The sequence below is a fragment of the Echiichthys vipera genome, assembly GCF_963691815.1.
Source record: "Echiichthys vipera genome assembly, chromosome: 23".
In the NCBI taxonomy this organism is placed as follows: domain Eukaryota; kingdom Metazoa; phylum Chordata; class Actinopteri; order Perciformes; family Trachinidae; genus Echiichthys; species Echiichthys vipera.
The window spans coordinates 7,109,733-7,130,594 of record NC_139848.1 but is presented as its reverse complement, the minus strand read 5'-3'; the positions used below and the strand labels follow the sequence as shown (position 1 = coordinate 7,130,594).

Genomic DNA, 20,862 nt, shown 5'->3' with positions numbered 1-20,862 from the left:
AGCGTATTCTGGAGTGGGTGGCTGATTCTCACAACGTGTGAACAACAAAGTGTGTGCGATGAGATACACACATCCTGTTAGACATCACAAGTCCAAACTGTGTGTTCCAGTAGTATGATCTTGCCGTTAGCCTACTAGCCTACTTCTTGGATGGGGTGAAAGTTTCACTCCTCTCTGACCCGATGAGTTGAAGAGGACTTAATAGAGTGAAAGAGAAGGGATCCAGGGAAATGCTTTAAAGGGAAAAGGGGATTATAAGGAAGGCAAAAAGGAAGGAAAAGAATTGGGGGCAGAGGAATAAAACAGCAGAGAGGCTGAGCAGTGAGGAGTTGATTGACATCAGACAGACTTGAGAGTAAAAGTCACTGAGCGCTGCTCTCGGAGTCCCTTCAATATGAAAAATTTAAAAACGTAGAAAAGGAATCTGTATCTGAAAGAAATGTGTGGTTATTGTGGAGTTTTAAGGTTTAAATCCACTCAAACCAGCTCTGCCAACATCACCACACCCCTACACATCTGTTACGATGCTCATCCTGTATTACACAGCTTAGCATGTCCAATATATGCAGATTTATGCAAATATATGCTAATTGGACACTGATTATAACGATCCTTCCGTGGCATTTGTAATAAAAACTATCCCCAGTGTGACAATAAGTCATTATGAAGCTCCTTGCTTCAGTTTAACCTGTACACACAAACATCTACACGCTCAAGACACTCCCCCACCTGTCGTAATGGACCATTCCAGGTCTGTCATCTCATTCCAGTCCATTGGCCCAGTCCATGTCCTTGAAAGGGAAGTTGGCGCAAACCAATTAGTAGTTGTCTCTTTGTTTTTAACTGGTGTTAACTGAACATACATGTGATGACTGAAATACAAACCTAAAAACATGAAAATAGTTGTATTTTAAGGGAAAGGGTAATTGACATTGATACCAAACACTTAAAGTCCTTTAATCAAAGGTAATTCAGTTTTTTATCAATGTCCAGTGGCTGACAAGATGTGACCCTTTTGTCAGTGTTATAAATTATCAGTAAAACTAGGGAAATATAATAGCTAACGTTATCATAAACAGTCTTTAGAGACAGGGAGGAGTTCATCAGCACTGTGGCAGAAACTTCTCTGCAGGATCTCCTGTGTGTTTTTTGAACATTATACATAATAAACAAAACCAGAAAATGAGCTTATATCCGTGTTAACATCAGGCTTTTTTTTTTTTTCTCGTCTTCAACCGCTTATCCGGGGTTGGGTCGCGGGGGCAGCGGCTCTATCAGGGGACCCCAAACTTCCCTTTCCCGGGCCACATTAACCAGCTCTAACTGGGGGATCCTGAGGCGTTCCCAGGCCAGTGTGGAGATCTAATCTCTCCACCTGGTCCTGGGTCTTCCCTGAGGCCTCCTCCCAGCTGGACGTGCCTGGAACACCCCCCTAGGGAGGCGCCCAGGGTTCATCCTTACCAGATGATCCTGAACCACCTCAACTGGCTCCTTTCAACGCAAAGGAGCAGCGGCTCTACTCCGAGTTCCTCACGGATGCTGAACTTCTCCCCCTCTCTCTAAGGGAGACTCCAGCCACCCTCCTGAGAAAAAGCATTTCGGCCGCTTGTACCCGTGACCTCGTTCTTTGGGTCATGACCCAGCTTTCATGACCATAGGTGAGGGTAGGAACCAAGATTGACCGGTACGAGAGCTTTGCCTTCTGGCTCAGCTCTCAACGGTGCGGTAGAGCGACTGCAGCACCGCCCCCGCTACTCCGATTCTGCTAACATCAGGCTGTTGTTGAAAAGTGATATCATAGTGTGATAACTGTAAACAAAGGAATTGGTTAAGGTTACTGTTTGTCTTTCCTCTTGTGGTTTATCATGTTGGAAGTCCTTTCTGCAGCTTCCTGTCTCATGCTGTGAAGCAGTCACAGATTTACCAGTGACCTGCCAGCTGATTAGGGGCTGATAATCTTGTTGGCGTCGCCTTTTGTTGACAGTTATGTCTGAAAATGATTGCAGTCTTTATGCCAATATGCTGCACCTGGCATGGGGAAGTCCAAACAACTACAGTGCCATCAATACAAAAGGAAGCGAAATGTTGCACGCAGATGACCAAAATATGCTTTTCTTAGCAAAGCCAAGTCTTTTTAAATCTACCAATATGTCCTTAAATGTAAGGCCCATTCAAAAAGCAACATCAGGTGTATTCAATCCTTTCATGCTGGGGGAGTAGCGTGTGTGAGTTGTGCAGGCAGCATTGTAACTTAACCTGAAGGCATGAAGAGCAGGTGGTGAGGGTGGCGTCCCTCCTCCTCAGTCCCTTCACTTTGGCCCCTGCGGTAGATGCTCTTCTCGGGCAGTGTCTGCATTGTCCATCAGCCAATAACACACAGTCTTACTGGAGAATAAAGGCCGTACGTCTGCCTGTGAGGCGCTCTGCTCATCAAGGCCGTTCAAGGTCGCCCACTGCCGTTTGCTGGTGTTCCCACCGGAAAGAAAAAAGAGGAGTGGGCAGTATTGTCATGTAAAGCTAGAGATTAGAGTACAGCACATGCACAGATGCTCTCACACTGGCTTGTTGTTTGTGTGACCTGTAGTTTTTAGTCTCGTGTGCATGATGTACTACAGTAAATAAAACAGGGTGGAGGAGGAACGTCTAAGCAACAACTGCTTGCTGTAATTAGTGAAAGTTCCTGCATCTTTTCACTTGAGCATCTATATTTATTCCACAATCTTGCATCACTGTAGAGCCACCATCCAAATACCAGAGTTTAATGAGGGCAATCAACATGTTTTTGCATAATAATAATAATAATGTGACACCATCTTTGGGATTTAGGGTCAAAAACATGCATTCATTGACGCATACGGGAACATTGCTGCAGGGTTAAGACACAGACAGCTCCGGCAGCTGGTGCAAAGAAGAGGCCTTGGATATGTTACAGTACAGCAGCCTCTGTCAATCTCTTTGTCATAATTTTTAACAGTTTTTATGTCCAACAGCAGGGATACAGACCGAGGAGGGGGGTTGAGCATGTGGAGAGGGAGGTGGTTTAATATGGTGGCTGTCCAACTCCCAGGAGGACAATGTGGATGTCATTAGTGGACTTTGACTGGAGTGGTTTTCCTCCCAGGAAGAATATAAATCACCCCGGTCAACAGAAAATTATATTCTAATCCTAATCATTTATTTATGTGTGCCTTTTTATCTGTGAGAAGTGTGTGTGTGTGTGTGTTTGTGTGTGTGTGTGTGTGTGCATTACTTTAGGGCTATCCAGGGTGTGCACATTAGCATGTCTGTGTTCATCTGTCAGGGGGATGCACCGGGCAGATTGTGTATTATCATGTTAATGCAGAGGTACAAATTAAAGCACGACCTCTCAGGGTTTATTGAATTTAATGGATTCCAGTTACAGAGATATTGCTCGCTGTGTTTTGTCTGGTGGGTCTTATTATTGGTAGATGTTATTGCTGAATTACAGTTATTCTACTCTTTAGTTGTTATTCTTTCCTACAGTTTATAATCTGCAGGTGTGATTGTAATTACGCTGTAAGGGAGCATGCGGTGTTATTTATAATATGCTGTCAGTTTGGGTGGAAATTGGAAAGGATGTAGAAGGAGAATTTTCCAACCTGGCTGTCTTTCATCCGCATCGCAGCAGGTGGAGCGTGTGTGCGTGCGTGTGTGTGCGTGTGTGCGTGCGCGTGTGTGTGTGTGAGCCAAAAATAAATTAGTGAAGCAGTAGAGTAGAGCTGCAGCACCATCGACACTTTTAAGACTCCTTCATACAGACAGACATCACTCTCTCTCTCTCTCTCTCTCTCTCTCTCTCTCTGTCTCTCTCTCTCTCTCTGTCTCTCTCTTTCTCTCTCTCTCTGTATCACTCTCTTGCTTCCCGCCATGCACTCTCCATCTCGCCCCCTGCGTTTTTCAAGGAGAAGGGTTTCCATGGCAACGCTGTGCAGGCATTTAATGACTATGATGTAGTGTGCCTCTGTGTGAGTACAGGTCTCCTTCTCCACTGAATTAGACTCATGTATAACGTTTTGTTTTTTGTTTTTTACCAATTCTAACAAAGAGCTGGTGTTTGACTTGTGTTTATGGGATGTTGTGGTGACAATGATGGATGCAGGCAGTGGGTGCGGGCACCATTTTTTACAGATTGTGGGCACTAGTTACTTTGTTGTCTGCTCACAGATGCAATGTAATCCCTTTAAATGGTTAAAAGATGTGTTAAAGGTCCCATATTACACCAATTTTCAGGTAACACTTGTATTTTGGGTTTCTATTAGAACATGTTTACATGCTTTACTTTTCAAAAAACTCATTATTTTTTCCTGCTGTCTGTCTGAATGTACCTGTATTCACCCTCTGACTGATAACCCCCAGTCTGCTGTGATCAGTTTTTCCGTGTCTTCCACATCTGCACTCTTGGTGTCTCTGCACTCATTTCTGCCGGGGAATGAGTGTTACAGCACTGTAGTGTCACGTTCTACCTTTAGATAGTATATCTGTGACATCACAACCGTACAGAAACCCTGACGGCTCGTTTAAAGACACAGTTTATGAACACAGGCTGCATTTCTCTGTGGATTGAGCATTTTGATACTTTCACATATTATAAAGCACCTTGACGTGCTTTATAATAAAAAAGACTTGAAAATGAGGGATGGGCAGTGCTTTTGAAATCTTCGAATAGCCATTACACGATTAAGTTTCAGACGAACTGTCTCTGTTTCGTCTGTGGGGTATAATTCGAAGAAGAGTTGAATAGTTCCTAATGAATATCGAACAGTAGGAACACTATGTGGTTTAAAACTGCTCAGGCTATACTGCGATTGTTACCTGGTTGTTTGCATGAGCAGCACCGGCTAGCATAGCTCAGTACTAAAACACTAAGACTGAAATCAACAGGAAACCCAGGGAAAAGCAGGAATGTCTGTGGTGTTTGATTGGGAGGTGATCCAGCCTCATACATCTTGATAAAAAATTAGTTTTTTCACTTTATTTATGGTCAACGCTGTGGATTTAATGAGTTTGTCGCACATCTCTCAGCCTGCCTCTGGCCCCGTGTGTGTGTGAACATGTCACCCTACATCGATTTATGACGCCTAACAGGGTGGAGCAATTCACCCTGGATTTAGAGGGAGCCATAACCGATATAGCCTTTCAGCTGAATGGCCTCTTGGGCTGTTGTCTGTGTAAAGGCAATTCCACGCTTTTAACCTGTTAGCGTGGAGACGGAGAGACAAAAGGCCGCTGTTACTCCCAAAGCCACAGGACTAATTCATGTTGTGCTCACAGATTTCGAGATGGGAGGTGCAACAAGGGAAGATTTAGTGGATATTAAATTCCAGAAAAAAACCTCCTCATGGTTCAGGATTGCAGCAGCAGGGCTTCATACCTCTGCAGCAGGACTCTGAACCTGAAGTGTTACACAGAAATGATTTTGTAAAAGTGAAGAAAGCAGCTTTGATATAACTTTTAGCTTTTGTGTTAATTAAATCATAATATTGGGGCGACTGTGGCTCAGTTGGTAGAGCGAGTCGGCAAATGTCCGAAGGGTCAGCGGTTCAATCCCCACCTTGCCCTACTTGTGTGATGGTTGTTGTGTCCTTGGGCAAGACACTTCACCCACCTTGCCTCGTGCGAATGTGTATGACTGCTGTATGTTTGAGGAGGTGGTCAGAGGGGCCGTAGGCGCTGATTGGCTGCCACGTTTCCGTCAGTCTGCCCCAGGGCAGCTGTGACTACTACGTAGTTTACCACCACCATGTATGTCTGTGTGAATTACTGGAACCTGGAGTCTGTAAAGCGCCTTGAGCACTGAGAAAGACACTATATAAATCTAAGCCATAATAATAAAATATGGCATCTGTGACCATTTTCTTCCAACATCAGTCAAATCAAAAAACAAGGGGTTAAAGTCTGAATTTCAAAACATAATTGATGCATGTCTCTCATTTTTAACCTGGCACTCTTCATTTGAAAGAATGGATTACTGACACTTTTCTACCTCCCCTTGTTCTCTCTCAGGGTTCATTTCCAGGGAACTTACACTTGGTTCTGGTGTTGCGTCCCACTACTTTGCTCCAGCGGACTCTGTCAGACTTCCTGTTCAAGTACAACAAGGATGAGTTCAAAATGAAGGTGTGACTTGTGTATTGTTTGTCTTTCTTTCTTTATGTATTGCTTCAGTTTAGATATGGTTTTATTTAGGATGATCTTTTAATCAATAATGCTTCCTATGGTGTGTTTTATCAGGTGGTGATGCTGAGTTCGGTGACTGAGCTCCATGCGTATATCGACCCAGGACAACTGACCACAGAGCTGGGAGGCACGCAGGAATACTGCCATGACAGCTGGATCTCACACCGCACTGTATGTACACACACATGTATTTGTATATTGTTGTAAGTATACATTTTTCAGTACACGTTTGACTCTTCCTGAACGTCTCTGTTGAAGGCAATCGAGGCGTTCGCCCTCATGGTGAAGACCACGGCTCAGACCCTGCAGGCGTTTGGCACTGAGCTCGCAGAGACAGAATTACCCAACGACGCCGAGGCCACCACCAACCTGCTGCACACACACACTCTGAAAAAGGACAAAATGAAGGTTGGACACTTGTCAATTGTCCGTGTGTCCCTCTGTGTTTTCTTTCTCACTCTCATATGTGATATGTGAGGGTATTTGTTCTCTGTTGCCCCCAAAAGATTCAATGTTGAATGTTACATTACCAGGAGGACCTGCAGGTGGCGTTGTCTCAAGGGGGACGCCTGTTGGAGTGTATAAACGAGCCTCTGCAGACAGACCCTGAATATAACATGACCTACGATGAACTGGAAAACCTAGCTACTGTGCAGAGGTAGAGGAAAGAAACGAATGGAAAACATAAATAGATAAAGTTGTCCCTGAGCGCATTAATAAATCACTCCCTTTCTTTCCTCCTCAGACTCCTGGGGCAGCTGGACGAAACCGAGACAGCATTTGATGATTTCTGGGAGCGCCACCGCACCAAGCTGGAACAGTGTTTACAGCTCCGCCATTTTGAACGGCACTTCCGTGAAGTGAGTTTAATTATGGGCAGTTCTGGACAAATGGCTATTAGAGTGTGTGTGCTCTTTACACTACATAAACAAATGCATGTGTTCGTAGGTGCGCGCCCAGCTTGACGTGACGTCGGAGCGGTTGTCCGGTTTCTCAGAGGTCAGCGTAAGCCCCGCCCATGCCGAGCACGTCCTCCGAGAGCTCAGCAGCCACGAGGACAAGGCCTGTGTAAGACTCATACACACACACACACACACACACAATTCTGGTTCATCCTGTAGCTCACGTGGAACAGAAAACCCCAGCTCAACACTTTTGATGCATCCTTGAAGCTGTATGGCTAATGATATAATCAATATGATGGCCTGTCCCATCCCCCACTTACTGGGAGAGATGCGGAAATAGATGTGAGAAGGACGGAGGGAGAGGTAGAGGTGGCACCTGTGTGTGTGGATGCGGACCAACACTATGATATGATGCCGGTATTCAACCTCAGCTATGATGGTTACCATTATGTTTTAGGTTTAGGTTGACTGATCCACTCCATCCAGCATTAAGTAATGAGTGCCCCACTCTGCTTAGAGGAAGAGGAGGTTGTTTTACTGTCAACACTTGATTGATGAAGTGTCCCCTGGTGTTAGCTGACAGCCAGTATCCTAAAGTATATATATTCTGATATTAATAACAGACATCTTCAATGTGTTTCAATAGGACGCACTAGACCATGGTCTGTCCCTGGCGAGCGAAGGTGACAGGCTGATAGAAAACTCCCACTACGCCGAGGACTCCATCAGGCCGAAGTGCAGCGAGCTGAGAGGAGCGTGCGAGGAGATCAGCTCCACTCTGAGGAGCAAGAAGAGCCTCCTGCTCAGGGCGATGGAGCTCCACCACGCTCTTGAGAAGGTACGAGATAAAGATAATAATCTGCTGAGCTTTTCCCTTTGTGTTAGCAGTTTCTGGAGGACTTTATTTCTCTCAAACTTTCCCTCCCAGGCATCCCGCTGGTGTGAGGACGGTATCTTCCTGCTGGCCAGCCAGCCAGTGGACCGCTGTCAGTCTCAGGATGGAGCCGAAGCAGCTCTGAAAGAACTGGAGCGATACCTGGACACAGCACCGATACACACCCTCGCCGACCGCGGCGCCATCTGCTGCCAGTACGAGGCGGTGCTCACCACTCAGCTCAGGGTCAGTGGGAAGTGGGAAGTGGATCTAAACAGATGAAATGATGTTAAGTCTTTAGTTAATTCACTCCGATATTTACGGTGGTGTTTGGCCTCCATCAGGACCAGATAGAGAGAGTTTTCCAGAAGCAAAGCTCCGTCCAGGAGATGTTTGAGAAGAGACGCGTCAGCCTGAAGAAACTCGCCGCCAAACAGACCAGACCAGTCCAGCCAGTAGCACCAAGACCTGAAGTGAAGTCTCCGCTATCCTCTCCCAGTAAGCCTGGATCAATGGAGAAACTGATTCAATGAAAGAAAGATGACACCTTTGACCCGGGTAGTAGTTTAAAGGGATAACATTGTTCTGTCTCTGTCCTTCAGATCAGCAGAGAAAAGAGAGGAGATACTCTGCAGATAGCGCCATCTGCAGAAAGGTGCGTTTATTTTTATTGTTTTTCTTCGTTTTTCCTGATCAGATTGAGATAATTATTCTTCAAAAAGGTCAAAAGGTGTTTTGTCAAATGCTATATATGAATGTTTGTTTGTCCAGGTGGAGTCTCCTTTACATAACGGGGGCACCAGACATGCTTCTCTCTCAGAAGAAGAAGAAAACCTGGCAGTTCTTCGGCGGTAAGGGGGTCAAAAGGTCATCCTCAAGGGCGCCCTGGTAGCTCTAGTTTTGGCTGAGTCCTTGCTGCAGCAGCAGGGGTTCGACTTTTACTTGCGCCCTTTGCTGCATGCCGTCTCCTCTCTCTCTCTCTCTCTATCTTTACCCTTTTCTCTCTGTCCTAATCGGTAAATAAGACAGGAGTTGATAGATCACTTTTCTTTTTCTGTTTTTTAGGTATAAAGTGTGTACTTTATATGAACTAACATCCAAGTATTTAAGTACTGCGGTCTCATCTTAAGGCCCCTACACATTATACGCAGTAAAAACGCACCAGTCGTTCCATTCATCTCCTATGGAAGGATGTATGGATGTAGCGCCAAAGCCCAAGGTTGTGGCGTGCGTTGCTCACAATCGCCTCTCTGCCACTGCGCACAAAGATCAAATCAGTTGAACTTGTTGCCGCTGACCTTTCAAAACCACTGAGATAGAAGCTTTGAGTGTTTAATTTTCCTAGAGAGCGACATCAAGCCGGTTAGAAAGGAGGAAAAACGTATGTTTGTCCAGGTTTCCTGAACTATTTAACGTTACATTAAACTCATATCACGATCTCTGAAGAAAACGTAATTCTTTCTAGGTTTATAAGCAGTCACATCAGGTTTGTGAATAGGCACTTTACGAGCTAACGGTTGTTTTAATACTAACGTTGATTTAAACCGTTAACTTGGTCTCTGCGCCAAACCGCAGGATTATCCCAGCGCAAAAAACGTATCATCTGAAGACCCCTTCAGGGAGATTTAGATTCCTGATATTTGGATAATAGGAAAAGAGATATTCATTCAACACTTCAAACTTCAAATGCCAACTTAGTTTGCATTTTTGTCTCCCTGCGTTGCAGCCACGTGATGAATGAACTGCTGGAGACGGAGAGAGCGTATGTGGAGGAGCTACTGTGTGTGCTGGAGGTGAGTGTTGTGAATGTCATTAGGTACATCCGTTCTCTATGTCAGCAAATCTGTTGACGTGACGTTTAATGTAATTGAACGCCAGGGCTATGCAGCCGAAATGGACAACCCTGCCATGGCTCACCTCATCCCCAGCGCCCTGCTGAGCAAGAAGGTCGTCCTGTTTGGCAACATGTCTGAAATCTACCAGTTTCATAAGAGGTACAAATCCCCCTTTTCCTAGTCTTTATGCTAAGCTAAGCTAACAGGCTGCTCTTCTTATCTAACTCTGGTGTTACGCTGTTTGTTCCCAGGACGTTTCTAAAGGAACTGGAAGCATACACTGACTGCCCCGAACTAGTAGGCCGCTGCTTTTTAGAGAGGGTGAGCTTACTCCCTGCACTCTAGTCCGGATGTATTCGTTATAAAGAGCCAATGAATTAAATGATATATAATTAATTTGATTTCCCTCTGTAGATGAAGGACCTGCAGATCTACGAGGCATACTGCCAGAATAAACCTCGCTCTGAGAGCTTGTGGAGACAGTGCTCCGACTGTGCCTTCTTCCAGGTTTTACTTCTTTCACCTCACACTGTAGCGACATCTTTCTTTTCATTCTTATCCAAATATCCTCATTGGTTGCTGTTTTGTGAACCAGGAGTGCCAGAAGAAGCTGGAACATAAACTTGGTTTGGACTCCTACCTCCTTAAACCTGTCCAGAGAATCACCAAGTACCAGCTACTGCTTAAGGTGAGCAGTCCAATGCACTGTACTGTGCTGTGCTGTGTGTGTCTATGTGTGTTTATTTCAGACTCGCTGTGTTTTAACCTTTGCGTTGGGTGTTTGCAGGAGTTGTTGAAGTACAGTAAGGGCTGTGATGGCTGTGATGACCTACAGGAGGCTCTCTCCTCCATCTTGGGGATCCTAAAAGCTGTTAACGACTCCATGCACCTCATCGCCATCACAGGATACGAGGTCAGAGAGATTTGGCTGTTTAAAGTGTTCTGAGAGATACGTCATTTACCTGGTTGGCATATGCAAGACTGGACCATAAGATCCTGTCTGTCGTTTCCCTTTTCAGGGTAACCTATCAGAGCTGGGTCGCCTGATGATGCAGGGCTCCTTCAGCGTGTGGACGGAGCATAAAAAAGGTCACGCAAAGGTGAAAGACCTGGCCCGGTTCAAGCCCATGCAGAGGCACCTGTTCCTGCACGAGAAGGCGCTGCTCTTCTGTAAGAGGAGAGAGGAGAACGGGGAGGGCTACGAGAAAGCTCCGTCTTACAGCTTCAAACACTCCCTCAGTGTAAGCTCAAAAGTCATGTGTGTTGCTCCGGATGTGCCACCTGTAGTGAAAGATCAGGACTGACTGTGTGCTTTCATTCTCCTCTCAGATGAGTGCGGTGGGCTTCACGGAGAACGCCAAAGGAGACAACAAGAAGTTTGAGATTTGGTGTAACTCCAGAGATGAAGTCTTTATAGTCCAGGTGAGATGACTCCGCCTCACTGCTTCTTTTTTTAATAGATGGAGATAAACCTGTTATCACTGTGGGCGGCTGTGGCTCAGTGGGTCATCCTCCATTCGAGAGGTCGGCAGTTCGATAACCAGCTCCCCCGGTTCGCATGTCGAAGTGTCCTTGGACAAGACACTGAACCGTGAATTGCTCCCTGTGCTACGCATGGGTGTGTGAATGGTGAATGGGTGAATGTGACAAGTAGTGTGAAAGTGCCTTGAGTAGTCAGAAGACTAGAAAGGCGCTATACAAGTACAGGTCCATTTAACATTTACCATTACTGTTATTGCTGAATCCTTGTTTGTCTCATCTAGGCTCCAACACCAGAGATTAAGACATCGTGGGTGAACGAGATCCGCAAAGTTCTGACCCAACAGCTCAAAGCCTGCAGAGGTATCATGAACGCATAGAGCCGCACAAGCTCGTTTGCATTTTTTTTTCTTCACTGTAAGTTTGAACAACGTACCTGCTTTCAACTGCAGTTAATGTTTCAGATGCCAGTCAGCAGAAGAGCTCAGACTCCATTTTTCCGAGTCCCACCAGCAACAACACCTCCATCTCCCTCAGGTCGGCTTTATACTGCATAGCACACATAGGGTACACCCACAGATAGGACGCCTTTTATTCATCGTTTCTTTTTCTTCTCTTTCCCAGTCCCTTTCGTAGCAGCGGTCAGAAAAACCAGAAGAAGCAAGAGGAGAAGAAGCCGGAGACGAGCGTGACGTCCGACGGGAACTCCTCTTACTCACCGAAACACAAAGGTAAATGTTTGACCAACGCTGCGTTGTCACACTCGCACATAAAATTAGATCATTATCAGTCGACTGTGGCCAAAATGCTCCTACTGAAAGCTGCTTTTCTTCATCACCTTCACCCACATGGTCTCTCTGCCTCTTTTATGTTATGATCGCAACGCTCTCTCTTTTTTTCCTCCCCTCTTTCTTTCCATTTCAAACCATCGTTTCCAGATGAAGCGGTGACCAGTCCGACCACTGACAGGTCTTCAGTGGCTAAAAAGCGTTTTACTTTGCAGGGCTTCAGCAATCTCAAGAGTCCGAAAGGTAACGTTAGCAGAGCAAAGGTTTCTATAGCAGGCACACCATGCTGAGACTAGTTTGGTGTGATTAGTCAGGCTGTGTAACAAATGGAAAGTTTATTTCATGAGCACTTAAAGGTGCCATATATTAAAAACGGAGATCAATTATTGCCCCGGATCTAAGCCGCTTTAGAGCCTGATGCTATACTGTGTATTTGGCTAAGGTGAACTGGTGAGCATAGTGTTTATGTTGCAGACACTGCCCCCCGGTGGTAAAAGTCAAACATTGCCACTGCTGTAGAAACAGACCTTCAATAGTGAGTGAGAGAGTTCCTGTATGAACAGCAACAGTCACTTTAGTCACAGTTTAGTCAAGCTTCTCACTGGTTTAGATATATAACATAGAACATATAGTGTTCTTGCTCCTTTGAGGCCTTTCTCCTTCTCACTTTTCTCCTCTTCTTCTTCCTTCTCTTCACTTTCTCTCCGCCCGTGTGGCCAGGCTCGGCCCTGAGCCCCGAGCACGCCTCCAAACGCCACTTGGTCAAGAGTGACCCCACACCGTTTGGGTTCAAAGGTATATTGTCGTCCAATACTAGGAGCCCATCTAATTCTAGAGGTTTTCATTCATCCTCCCATCCCTCAACACTAAAGCGTTCTCCAGTCTTGTGTGTTTTCATCGTGTAGATTTCACCCGTGTCTCACAAAGAAGGATGAAACGTAAAGCAAACATTAATCCAGCAGTAGAAGGTGTTCTTCATACGTGAGTGGAGAGAGAAATGTGTTGTGCTCACACAGACCATCTGCAGGTCCTGGAAGTATTCAAATCAGTGATAGAAAGAGCTCTAAATAGCATTAATATTTATTTTAATGCATTTTAATCCTGATTTTCTTTCGATCAGTGGAACGTCTCAAGAGTCTGTTAAGTCTTTCTGAAACCTGCAGATGCTCTGTGATAATATGTATTTTCTCCCTGGACACTGTAGTTACCATGTGCATGACAACATTATTTTCACAGGTCATCATCATCTTCCTCATCACTGAAGCATTGCACTTTTAAACAATTTGGGAAATAATATTTGACTCTCAGCAAAAGGCAAATATAGCATAAGATTATTCGTGAAGATGCTCATTTTCATTGGGGAATCACTCCCCAAGTGTGAATGGATGAATGATTTACTAACTGAGAAACTGTCTGATTACTTCACAAACAATATCACAGTAAAAAAACAACCCGCGTACGTCCAGCGGCAGCGATTTTGGGCCTGTAACCGAGCCGTCTCACTGACCTGCTGGCTGTTTCTCCCCGTCTAGAGCCGGCTCCTCATGTCACTCTGAGCAGAGTCAAATGGATGAGCACCTCTAGTCTGTTACAGAGCAAGCGGCGAGGTACAGAGCCGCTCTGAGGATCGGCCACGCTGTGTGCTGTGGTTTGTGGTGGTCATGATTGATTTTAACAGAGGTAAAAGTGTGGCGAAATAGCCCCTTTCCTTTCATTTACCCTTGTATTGAGTCTTATGAGATGATTTTCAAATGACCTGAAGGCTTAATATATACGATTCTCAACTCAAGGCTAAATGACACTCTTTTTGCAAAGTGCATCCTCTACCTCAAAGCAATAATTCTCTCTTCTTCTACTATCGGGTGTTTTTGGTTCGTGGTTGTGTGGCATGGATAATAAAAAATGAGAATTAGAACGTAAGCAGCCTGGAAATGAATCCAGGTGGTTCAAATCTCTGCGTTTCTCTGATCACGAGTCAATTTACTTTGGGATCTCCGATCTTCTCTGGGATTCTGGAGGACTCTGGTTGTGTGTGTGTGTGTGTGTGCGCGTGCATGTGTGTGTGTGCGTGTGTGTGTGCGTGTGCGTGTGCGTGTAAACAAATTTTGACATAATGGATCTTTTGGTTTTGTGCTCCTTGTTGGAGATTTCTGTCTAACTGGGACTTTCTCTCCATGAGGCATTCACATTGCTCCTGGCACATTAACTAACTGTTACTAACATCCACTAACATCCGTCTCATTCATATTACAAACATGAATATCTTTGCTATTCACTAAGAGAAGCACAGTCACCACTACCCTTATTGAGTCATCTAATTAGACCCAGGGAGCATTTTAATGCCACGTGGAGTGGGAGTGTGTGTGTGATACACATTCCTCACGTCACTTCTTATTTCACTTCTCTCCCTGGCATCTACATCTCCTCACCTGTGGTCCCTTCTGTCCTCTTCGCTCCACTTACAGGCTGGACCAAGGCGTCTCTCTCGGTGGATGCCTCAGAAGAGAATGACGGCTACTCCAGCGGCGAGGACCCCATGAACTCTGACGGCGAGGACGAAGTAGAAAGGAAGCTGGTGAGCCCCGACTTGAAGACTCCTACATTTATGTCTGTACTTTGCTTTTTGATGCCACCTCTGATTGACTGTCTTTGGTGACCTTTGACCCCTTAGGCTCCAGGAAAGTATACGGTGGTGGCAGACTGCGAGAAGGCGGGACCTCAGGAGCTGTCTGTCAAGAGCGGAGACGTGGTGCAGCTAATAAGAGAAGGAGAGGAGGGACATTGGTAAACACCTTCCTTCCTCCTGTCAAAATAATTCACCTTACCGCAAAAAAACTAAGGTCCCAACAATTGATTTATAATATTAAATATTATATTATATTATACATCCAAAGAAAGCTCTTCCTGGGCTCTATTTTGTTATAGAAAGTACTACACCATGAATTCAAGACTGCTCACTGTGGAGAGCTGGTTTTATAACTACATTTCAAAGGGGAATGTTTTTTCCACCTTCATTTATACAGCTTCTTACATCAGCATGTGGTTTTCAACTCAAAAACAAGGAGTTAGGAAAGCAACCTGACTCATAGCTCATAAGTTTATTTTCCATCTTATTTTACGTGTAATTTCTTTATTGTAAAGTACCATGCACTACATTTCTTGAAGGAAATATTTTATGCAAATTAAGTATGATATTATGAACAGTTATTAATGATTAAAAAGCATTGAACAAAACATGCCAAAACTATGTCAGGGCATGAGTAGGATTGCTGCTTTCACTGGAGCGAATACAGGCAAAACAAAATCTCTAAACCCTTTTAATAATTATGCACATTAATGCCAACAAAGGAAGCTATATGGATACTCACTTGTCTCTTGTTTGATCTGTTTAATCCTCTGCAGGTTTGTGAAGAACCTCCGCAGTGGTAAGGAGGGCTGGGTGGCCGCAGCAAACCTCCTCAGCTTCATCTCAGAGTCAAAGTCATCCCAGTCGCTCAGCAGCTCAGGTATGTTTTCCATAGACACTATATAGAGTCTATGCACTGTGTCCTGCCTCGTGAATCACCGCCTAAAAACAGATGCTGTCTATCTGAAACCAAAACGTCCGTGTCGTTTGTGTGTTCGTCCTGCAGATGGCAGCGTCTCCGGGAACCTCAGCACTTCTTCCAGCTGCAGCGAGACGTACACAAGCTACTCGGACATCAAACCCTGACCTGCGATCACCGCCTCCATCGCTCAATCTGAAACTCTCTCCATGTGGAATTACAAAACCTGAGGCTGACCCTGAAGGACCAGGAGGACGGCTTTGAAGCGCTTCATCACACAGACGTCAGTTTGTCAGAACCAACCAAAAATCAAAACTTGTCACGATTGTGTCTGAGCATGTTTCCAGAGTATTTACAGCCACCTGTCTGTCCAATCGCAGTTGGAAAATAGCTTATTTCCACTCAGCAGTATTACGCTCTCATTATTACTTTAAAGTCATCATCATTAAGTATTTTCACAGTTCACATAACTGAGACATCAGGGAAAAACAGTTCCTCAGCATACATGTTAGTCATGTGGTGTATCACCTCCTGTCAGGCCTTCTTTAAAGATCACCTTCTCTGTAAACTACAGATAAAATCTAAATATCTTCAGTCTAATATTTAATCCTGAATATGTAGCATTAAAGCGGACACATTTTGAAGACTACGTGCACTAAACGCGAGCTCTCAGCAGTTCACAAAACCTCTTTGAGGGGACAACATCACAGCGTGGCGGCAGATTCTTGTGTGAAACATCTACATGTGCAGATCACACTGGCGTTTCACATGATGCTCTAGTGTCAGACATTAATCGTACACTGTGAAAACTGGCAGCTGGCTGCAACAAGAAAAACTGCTTCGGGTGCATCTTGGAGCATCTCTGAGCAGGTCAGATTTTCAGGGAGTGTTTCTGTAAGTCACCTTTTTTTGTTCAGGGGGACACAAACTGGTGTGTTAAATCCCTGCCAGCCGTGTTTCTTCTGTCTCATTCAAGAATGCTGTACTCCTCCCATGCTGTTGCTAAGAGCTTCAGCGTAACTTATATAAGAAACACAGATGTTCCACTAGGTGAATGTCACCAACAGCACTACCTGGTGGTCAGATGTCAGGCACTTCTCCGGCTACACATACGAATCACCTGGAGAGCGGCAGCTTGCACCAACTTTAGGACCTCCTGTTTTTTCCAACAGTGATTGTCTAACTCGCCTCTGAACTGCTCTGGATTTACCTCTCAGGAAGCCCGAGACGTTGCGCGGGCAGGCAGGTGTTACTGCATACCGGCTTGTGTTGACATAATGTCTTTGTGTGTGTGCACTCAAGCATGTGCGCGTGTGTGTGTGCGCTTCAGAACAAATCCAACTAGCTTATAACACCCCCAGAGAGGCTTTTTAGCACCTGGTTCAGAGTTACACACGTGGTCCCATTCAGGGGTCGGGTAATTCTAATGCATTTACCTGCTGGATTCATTTCTAGTCAGGTAAAGTTAATTTATAACCCCAGTTTAAGAACCCATGGTCTAACAAACATAAATCTCAATATTCGGCACATAAATCCTGTTTTAATGTCATGAACCACGGCGCTCACCTATGTTTAGTTTGCACTGCAGCAACAAAAGCAGGCTTTGTCCCCTCCCTCTGCTCCCAGCCCCACTCAGGCATGTGACAGTAGCCACTTTGCCACAAGCAGACCTTTCTCAACGCAGTTGCACCACCCGCCCGAGAGCACTATGTTTGCCTATCAGGATGTAGCCCAGTAGTGGAATAACAAGGTGCAAAAAGTATAATGACAAAAGCCTGACTTGTTGTGTGAGTTACACAGCAGGGGGGGTGGGGAGTAAGCGAAGTTGGCCTTGTTTGGCCCTGTAGTGGAAACGAGGATACAGGCTGAAAGCACATCTCTGAAAACCAGCTGCTGTGACGCACACACACACACACACACACACACACACACACACACACACACACACACACACAGGGAACCTGAATGACACCTTTTTCTTCCCTTGTGTTTCAAGGGGTGAACTCGCTTTTTATACCCCAAGATGTCCACTGTGTCCACAAGGCAAAGTGCAAAACAATCTCCCATTCCTCTGCGTCTTTTAATGTTGACTGTGTGACTCTGTTATTGAAACAGTGCAGCATGCTGTTACACTCACACCACCCGCCCATTGCTTAAAATGGATGGTATTTGTCCTCCACTGTTCAACACCACTGTGGTTTCGCTAAATTCAGCCCCGACTAGGATTCATGCTCGTGATTGTTTTCTCAAGCTCTTTGCGCTGAGAACCACTTTTATACTGAAATCTCCACAGACGCGTCCTCCCTGTGAAAGGACAAGATTCTTCTCACGGGCATTTCTGTGTCAAACCGTGAGCTAAAGCAGAGAGTAAGCTGTGGCTGGGATTAAGCGTCGATCCGCGTGAGTTCTGTGAGACTGAGAAACGTCTCACTTGTACAGATGTGTCCTAATACCTCACATTGTTTTCCTCGAGAGCAAGCATGCACATCGTGAGTCTCCTCGTCTCTGTGTATACCATCTCTCTTTGTGGCATGTTCTTCATAAATCTCACGTCCAATCCCCCAATGAGGCAAATATTTTTTACCAGGCACTGTCGTATCTTGTGAGAGTTTATTTTCTGCCCTCCTGAAAGCTGACGCGGGCACTAAACCTGTCAGCGTTCAATCACGATCACACGGTGTTGAATAAATTGTACTTTTTGGACTTGGAGGCCGGAGAGACGAGAAGGGTTATATTTTTGAGTTTCTTTTTATGCAGCACATTGCAGCAACAACTGTCTTTATTTTCCTATTGTATCTACTAAGTATGGTGTTGATATAAATATATTATAATGAGACATACCTGTGTATATTTGTAAATATGTAATTCTGAATTGTATGTAAAATGAAAAGCAGCCTTTAATAAAGTCTGATGGTTTCCTCTATGGGATTTGGCTTCTCTCTTTTTTAAATGGGAATATATTTTATTTAAATTTTATAATTAGACCAATGTCAACTGTGTGTATGCCACCATTAACCAGCACATTTTTTTAAATATTGAATACATTTTTTTAATCAATTTTGTTAGATTATATTTTGTGTTCGCTATTTTTTGTGTATTTTATAATTATTTATTATTATTATTAAATGTTATCAATCTATCATGTTTAAACCCAACAAAAGATTAAAAAAAATAAAAACATGGATAAATTCCCAATGTCGTGAATGATGATCCGGAAGTGCGCTTTAAACCACGTGGTTTCCAGCCTCCAATGAGCTTTTCCCAGTTTAGCCCGTCATGATCTGGCCCTGGGGTGCGTTCCAACACTTTCGACCTTCACTGTCTTTTCTCCTTCATTTATTCCTCTCAGTGGTGGTGGGAAGTAAATGATGTCTCAAAAGATTTATTACATTAAAAAAAAATAGTGAATTGAACTGTAACACATTTTTTAATACCATATATGAAAGTAATATTTGGGGAAGTTGGGTAGAAGGAGTTCATGTGAGAAGATGTGAACGAGGCTCAGCAGAATATGAAAACAGATTTATTAAGAACTAACATTTTCCTTCTTTCTTATATATATATGGAAACCAAAAGTCAAATCTAATGAGTGAATGTGAAAGAGTCAATAATACATTTGTTAAGGTCGGCCCACAGTGTTTTCGTAAAAGAGCAAATGAACAACTGTTCCTGGATGTAAATTACAGAAATAGCAGTTAATATAAATGTCCTTTTTAAATGTTTGCATATAGATACAGATCATAGATACAGGTGTATCAAGTTGGCACCATGTTTTTGTTTTTGTGTCAACAGCTTTATTTAAAAGGAGTTGACATAGATACAAATAGTACACAGGGGACAGTAAACAGTAGAATACAGGGAACATGTGCCGGGGGCATGTTCATTATAAAAGGTTACATATTACAGAAGTCTGGGGTTTTAACAGCTTCTTCATTTGCTTATTTGGTGATTAACTTAAAGTAAAGGTCCACTTCTTTTTAAAAAACATGGGGTTTCCTTAGAAAATGTACTCATGAATATGAAATTTAGCATTTTTCAATACCATATATTAAAGTAATATTTGGGGAAAGTCGGGTAGAAGGAGTTCATGTGAGAAGATGTGAACGAGGCTCAGCCGTGGATGAAAAGATACAGCTACATTAACTTGATTTCACTTTCTACACACATGTAAATTCTCCAAAACGACCCCACATTTCTACATTGTTTTAAAAGAACTGCACTTTAACCTTGATTCATTAAAACTTAGGAAATCCAAGAAAGCCCTACTGCTGTATGACACTTTATCAACTTTGACTTTGGATTGATCCCCTCTAACAAAATGTGTTTTTTGTTGTTTATTTATTTTCTATTGCTTTACTTTCTATTACTGTTGTGTTTATATCCTACTCTTCTGAATGTAGGAAATGCTACGCTCAGTTCTGAAAGCAACAACTTGTGTCATTGCGTTGGAATAAGATTATTTGTATTTTATTTTGCACTTTGCAATTAAAAAAAGATACAGATGTATCAAGTTGGCACAACAACATTTTACACAAATTAATTAAAAAAAACTCAATAAATAAACTGAGAACTATGTACTTAACATTCCCTATGCCACCCCAAATAAAAGAAACACACTTCAAGATTATGAACAACATTTATCCTTCCAAAGAATTACTTAGGCTACGCTTATGTATTGATGATAATATGTGATATTGAGACCATATATTAGACCATATAACAGACCATATAACAGACCATATATTTTTCTCATAACAGACATTTTGGCCTGACATCCACAATCATCAGCTTCTATTTCTAGAGATGTCACATTCGGTATGATACTGCAAAATAAAAACTCTGCTGTAATGGAATTATATGTGTGGTTTAATGTTTGATCCACAAAAATAGAGTTTTAAAATCATCCGCTACTTTATTTATTTTTTTCCTGAATTCATTTAAAGTATGTGTTAAATCTCTAAAACTGATAAATGGAAGGAAAACACAAAAATTGTATTACGTTTTTAAACACTTCACCACTGCGTCCGCAAACTGAAATTAAAGTGTTTTTGCCCTTCTAAAAAAATATATATAATAATAATAATAATAATAATAATAATAATAATAATAAAAATAAAAATAAAAAAAATAAAAACAATAAAAGTAAAAATCAAGTTGGCATGCGGATGCTGGACTACTACCGGAAGTGACGCAGTTTGCTCTCTAAAGCAAATGTGTCTCTGTGACATCGTCTTAGTG

The 20,862-nt window shown here is 43.5% G+C and overlaps 1 protein-coding gene across 3 annotated transcripts in view; it reads left to right on the top strand.

The window, feature by feature from the left end:
• mcf2la (mcf.2 cell line derived transforming sequence-like a) overlaps positions 1-18,540 on the top strand; it is a 33,456-nt gene extending 14,916 nt beyond the window's left edge. The window contains exons 5-32 of one of the 3 annotated variants that reach the window (XM_083937938.1): positions 6,025-6,138; positions 6,253-6,369; positions 6,457-6,606; positions 6,732-6,856; positions 6,944-7,058; positions 7,147-7,266; positions 7,750-7,941; positions 8,032-8,223; positions 8,322-8,475; positions 8,580-8,632; positions 8,749-8,828; positions 9,704-9,770; positions 9,856-9,971; positions 10,064-10,133; positions 10,227-10,319; positions 10,408-10,500; positions 10,600-10,725; positions 10,832-11,053; positions 11,142-11,234; positions 11,576-11,654; positions 11,756-11,828; positions 11,916-12,022; positions 12,230-12,322; positions 13,612-13,686; positions 14,545-14,654; positions 14,751-14,863; positions 15,482-15,585; positions 15,712-18,540. In XM_083937938.1, coding sequence (XP_083794064.1) covers positions 6,025-6,138; positions 6,253-6,369; positions 6,457-6,606; positions 6,732-6,856; positions 6,944-7,058; positions 7,147-7,266; positions 7,750-7,941; positions 8,032-8,223; positions 8,322-8,475; positions 8,580-8,632; positions 8,749-8,828; positions 9,704-9,770; positions 9,856-9,971; positions 10,064-10,133; positions 10,227-10,319; positions 10,408-10,500; positions 10,600-10,725; positions 10,832-11,053; positions 11,142-11,234; positions 11,576-11,654; positions 11,756-11,828; positions 11,916-12,022; positions 12,230-12,322; positions 13,612-13,686; positions 14,545-14,654; positions 14,751-14,863; positions 15,482-15,585; positions 15,712-15,791 — 3,126 coding nt within the window. In that variant the 3' untranslated portion in view covers positions 15,792-18,540. The remainder of the gene's footprint in view (positions 1-6,024; positions 6,139-6,252; positions 6,370-6,456; positions 6,607-6,731; positions 6,857-6,943; positions 7,059-7,146; positions 7,267-7,749; positions 7,942-8,031; positions 8,224-8,321; positions 8,476-8,579; positions 8,633-8,748; positions 8,829-9,703; positions 9,771-9,855; positions 9,972-10,063; positions 10,134-10,226; positions 10,320-10,407; positions 10,501-10,599; positions 10,726-10,831; positions 11,054-11,141; positions 11,235-11,575; positions 11,655-11,755; positions 11,829-11,915; positions 12,023-12,229; positions 12,323-13,611; positions 13,687-14,544; positions 14,655-14,750; positions 14,864-15,481; positions 15,586-15,711) is intronic. The other 2 variants (XM_083937939.1, XM_083937940.1) reach the window with 2 other exon arrangements.
• The last annotated feature ends 2,322 nt before the right edge of the window (positions 18,541-20,862 follow it).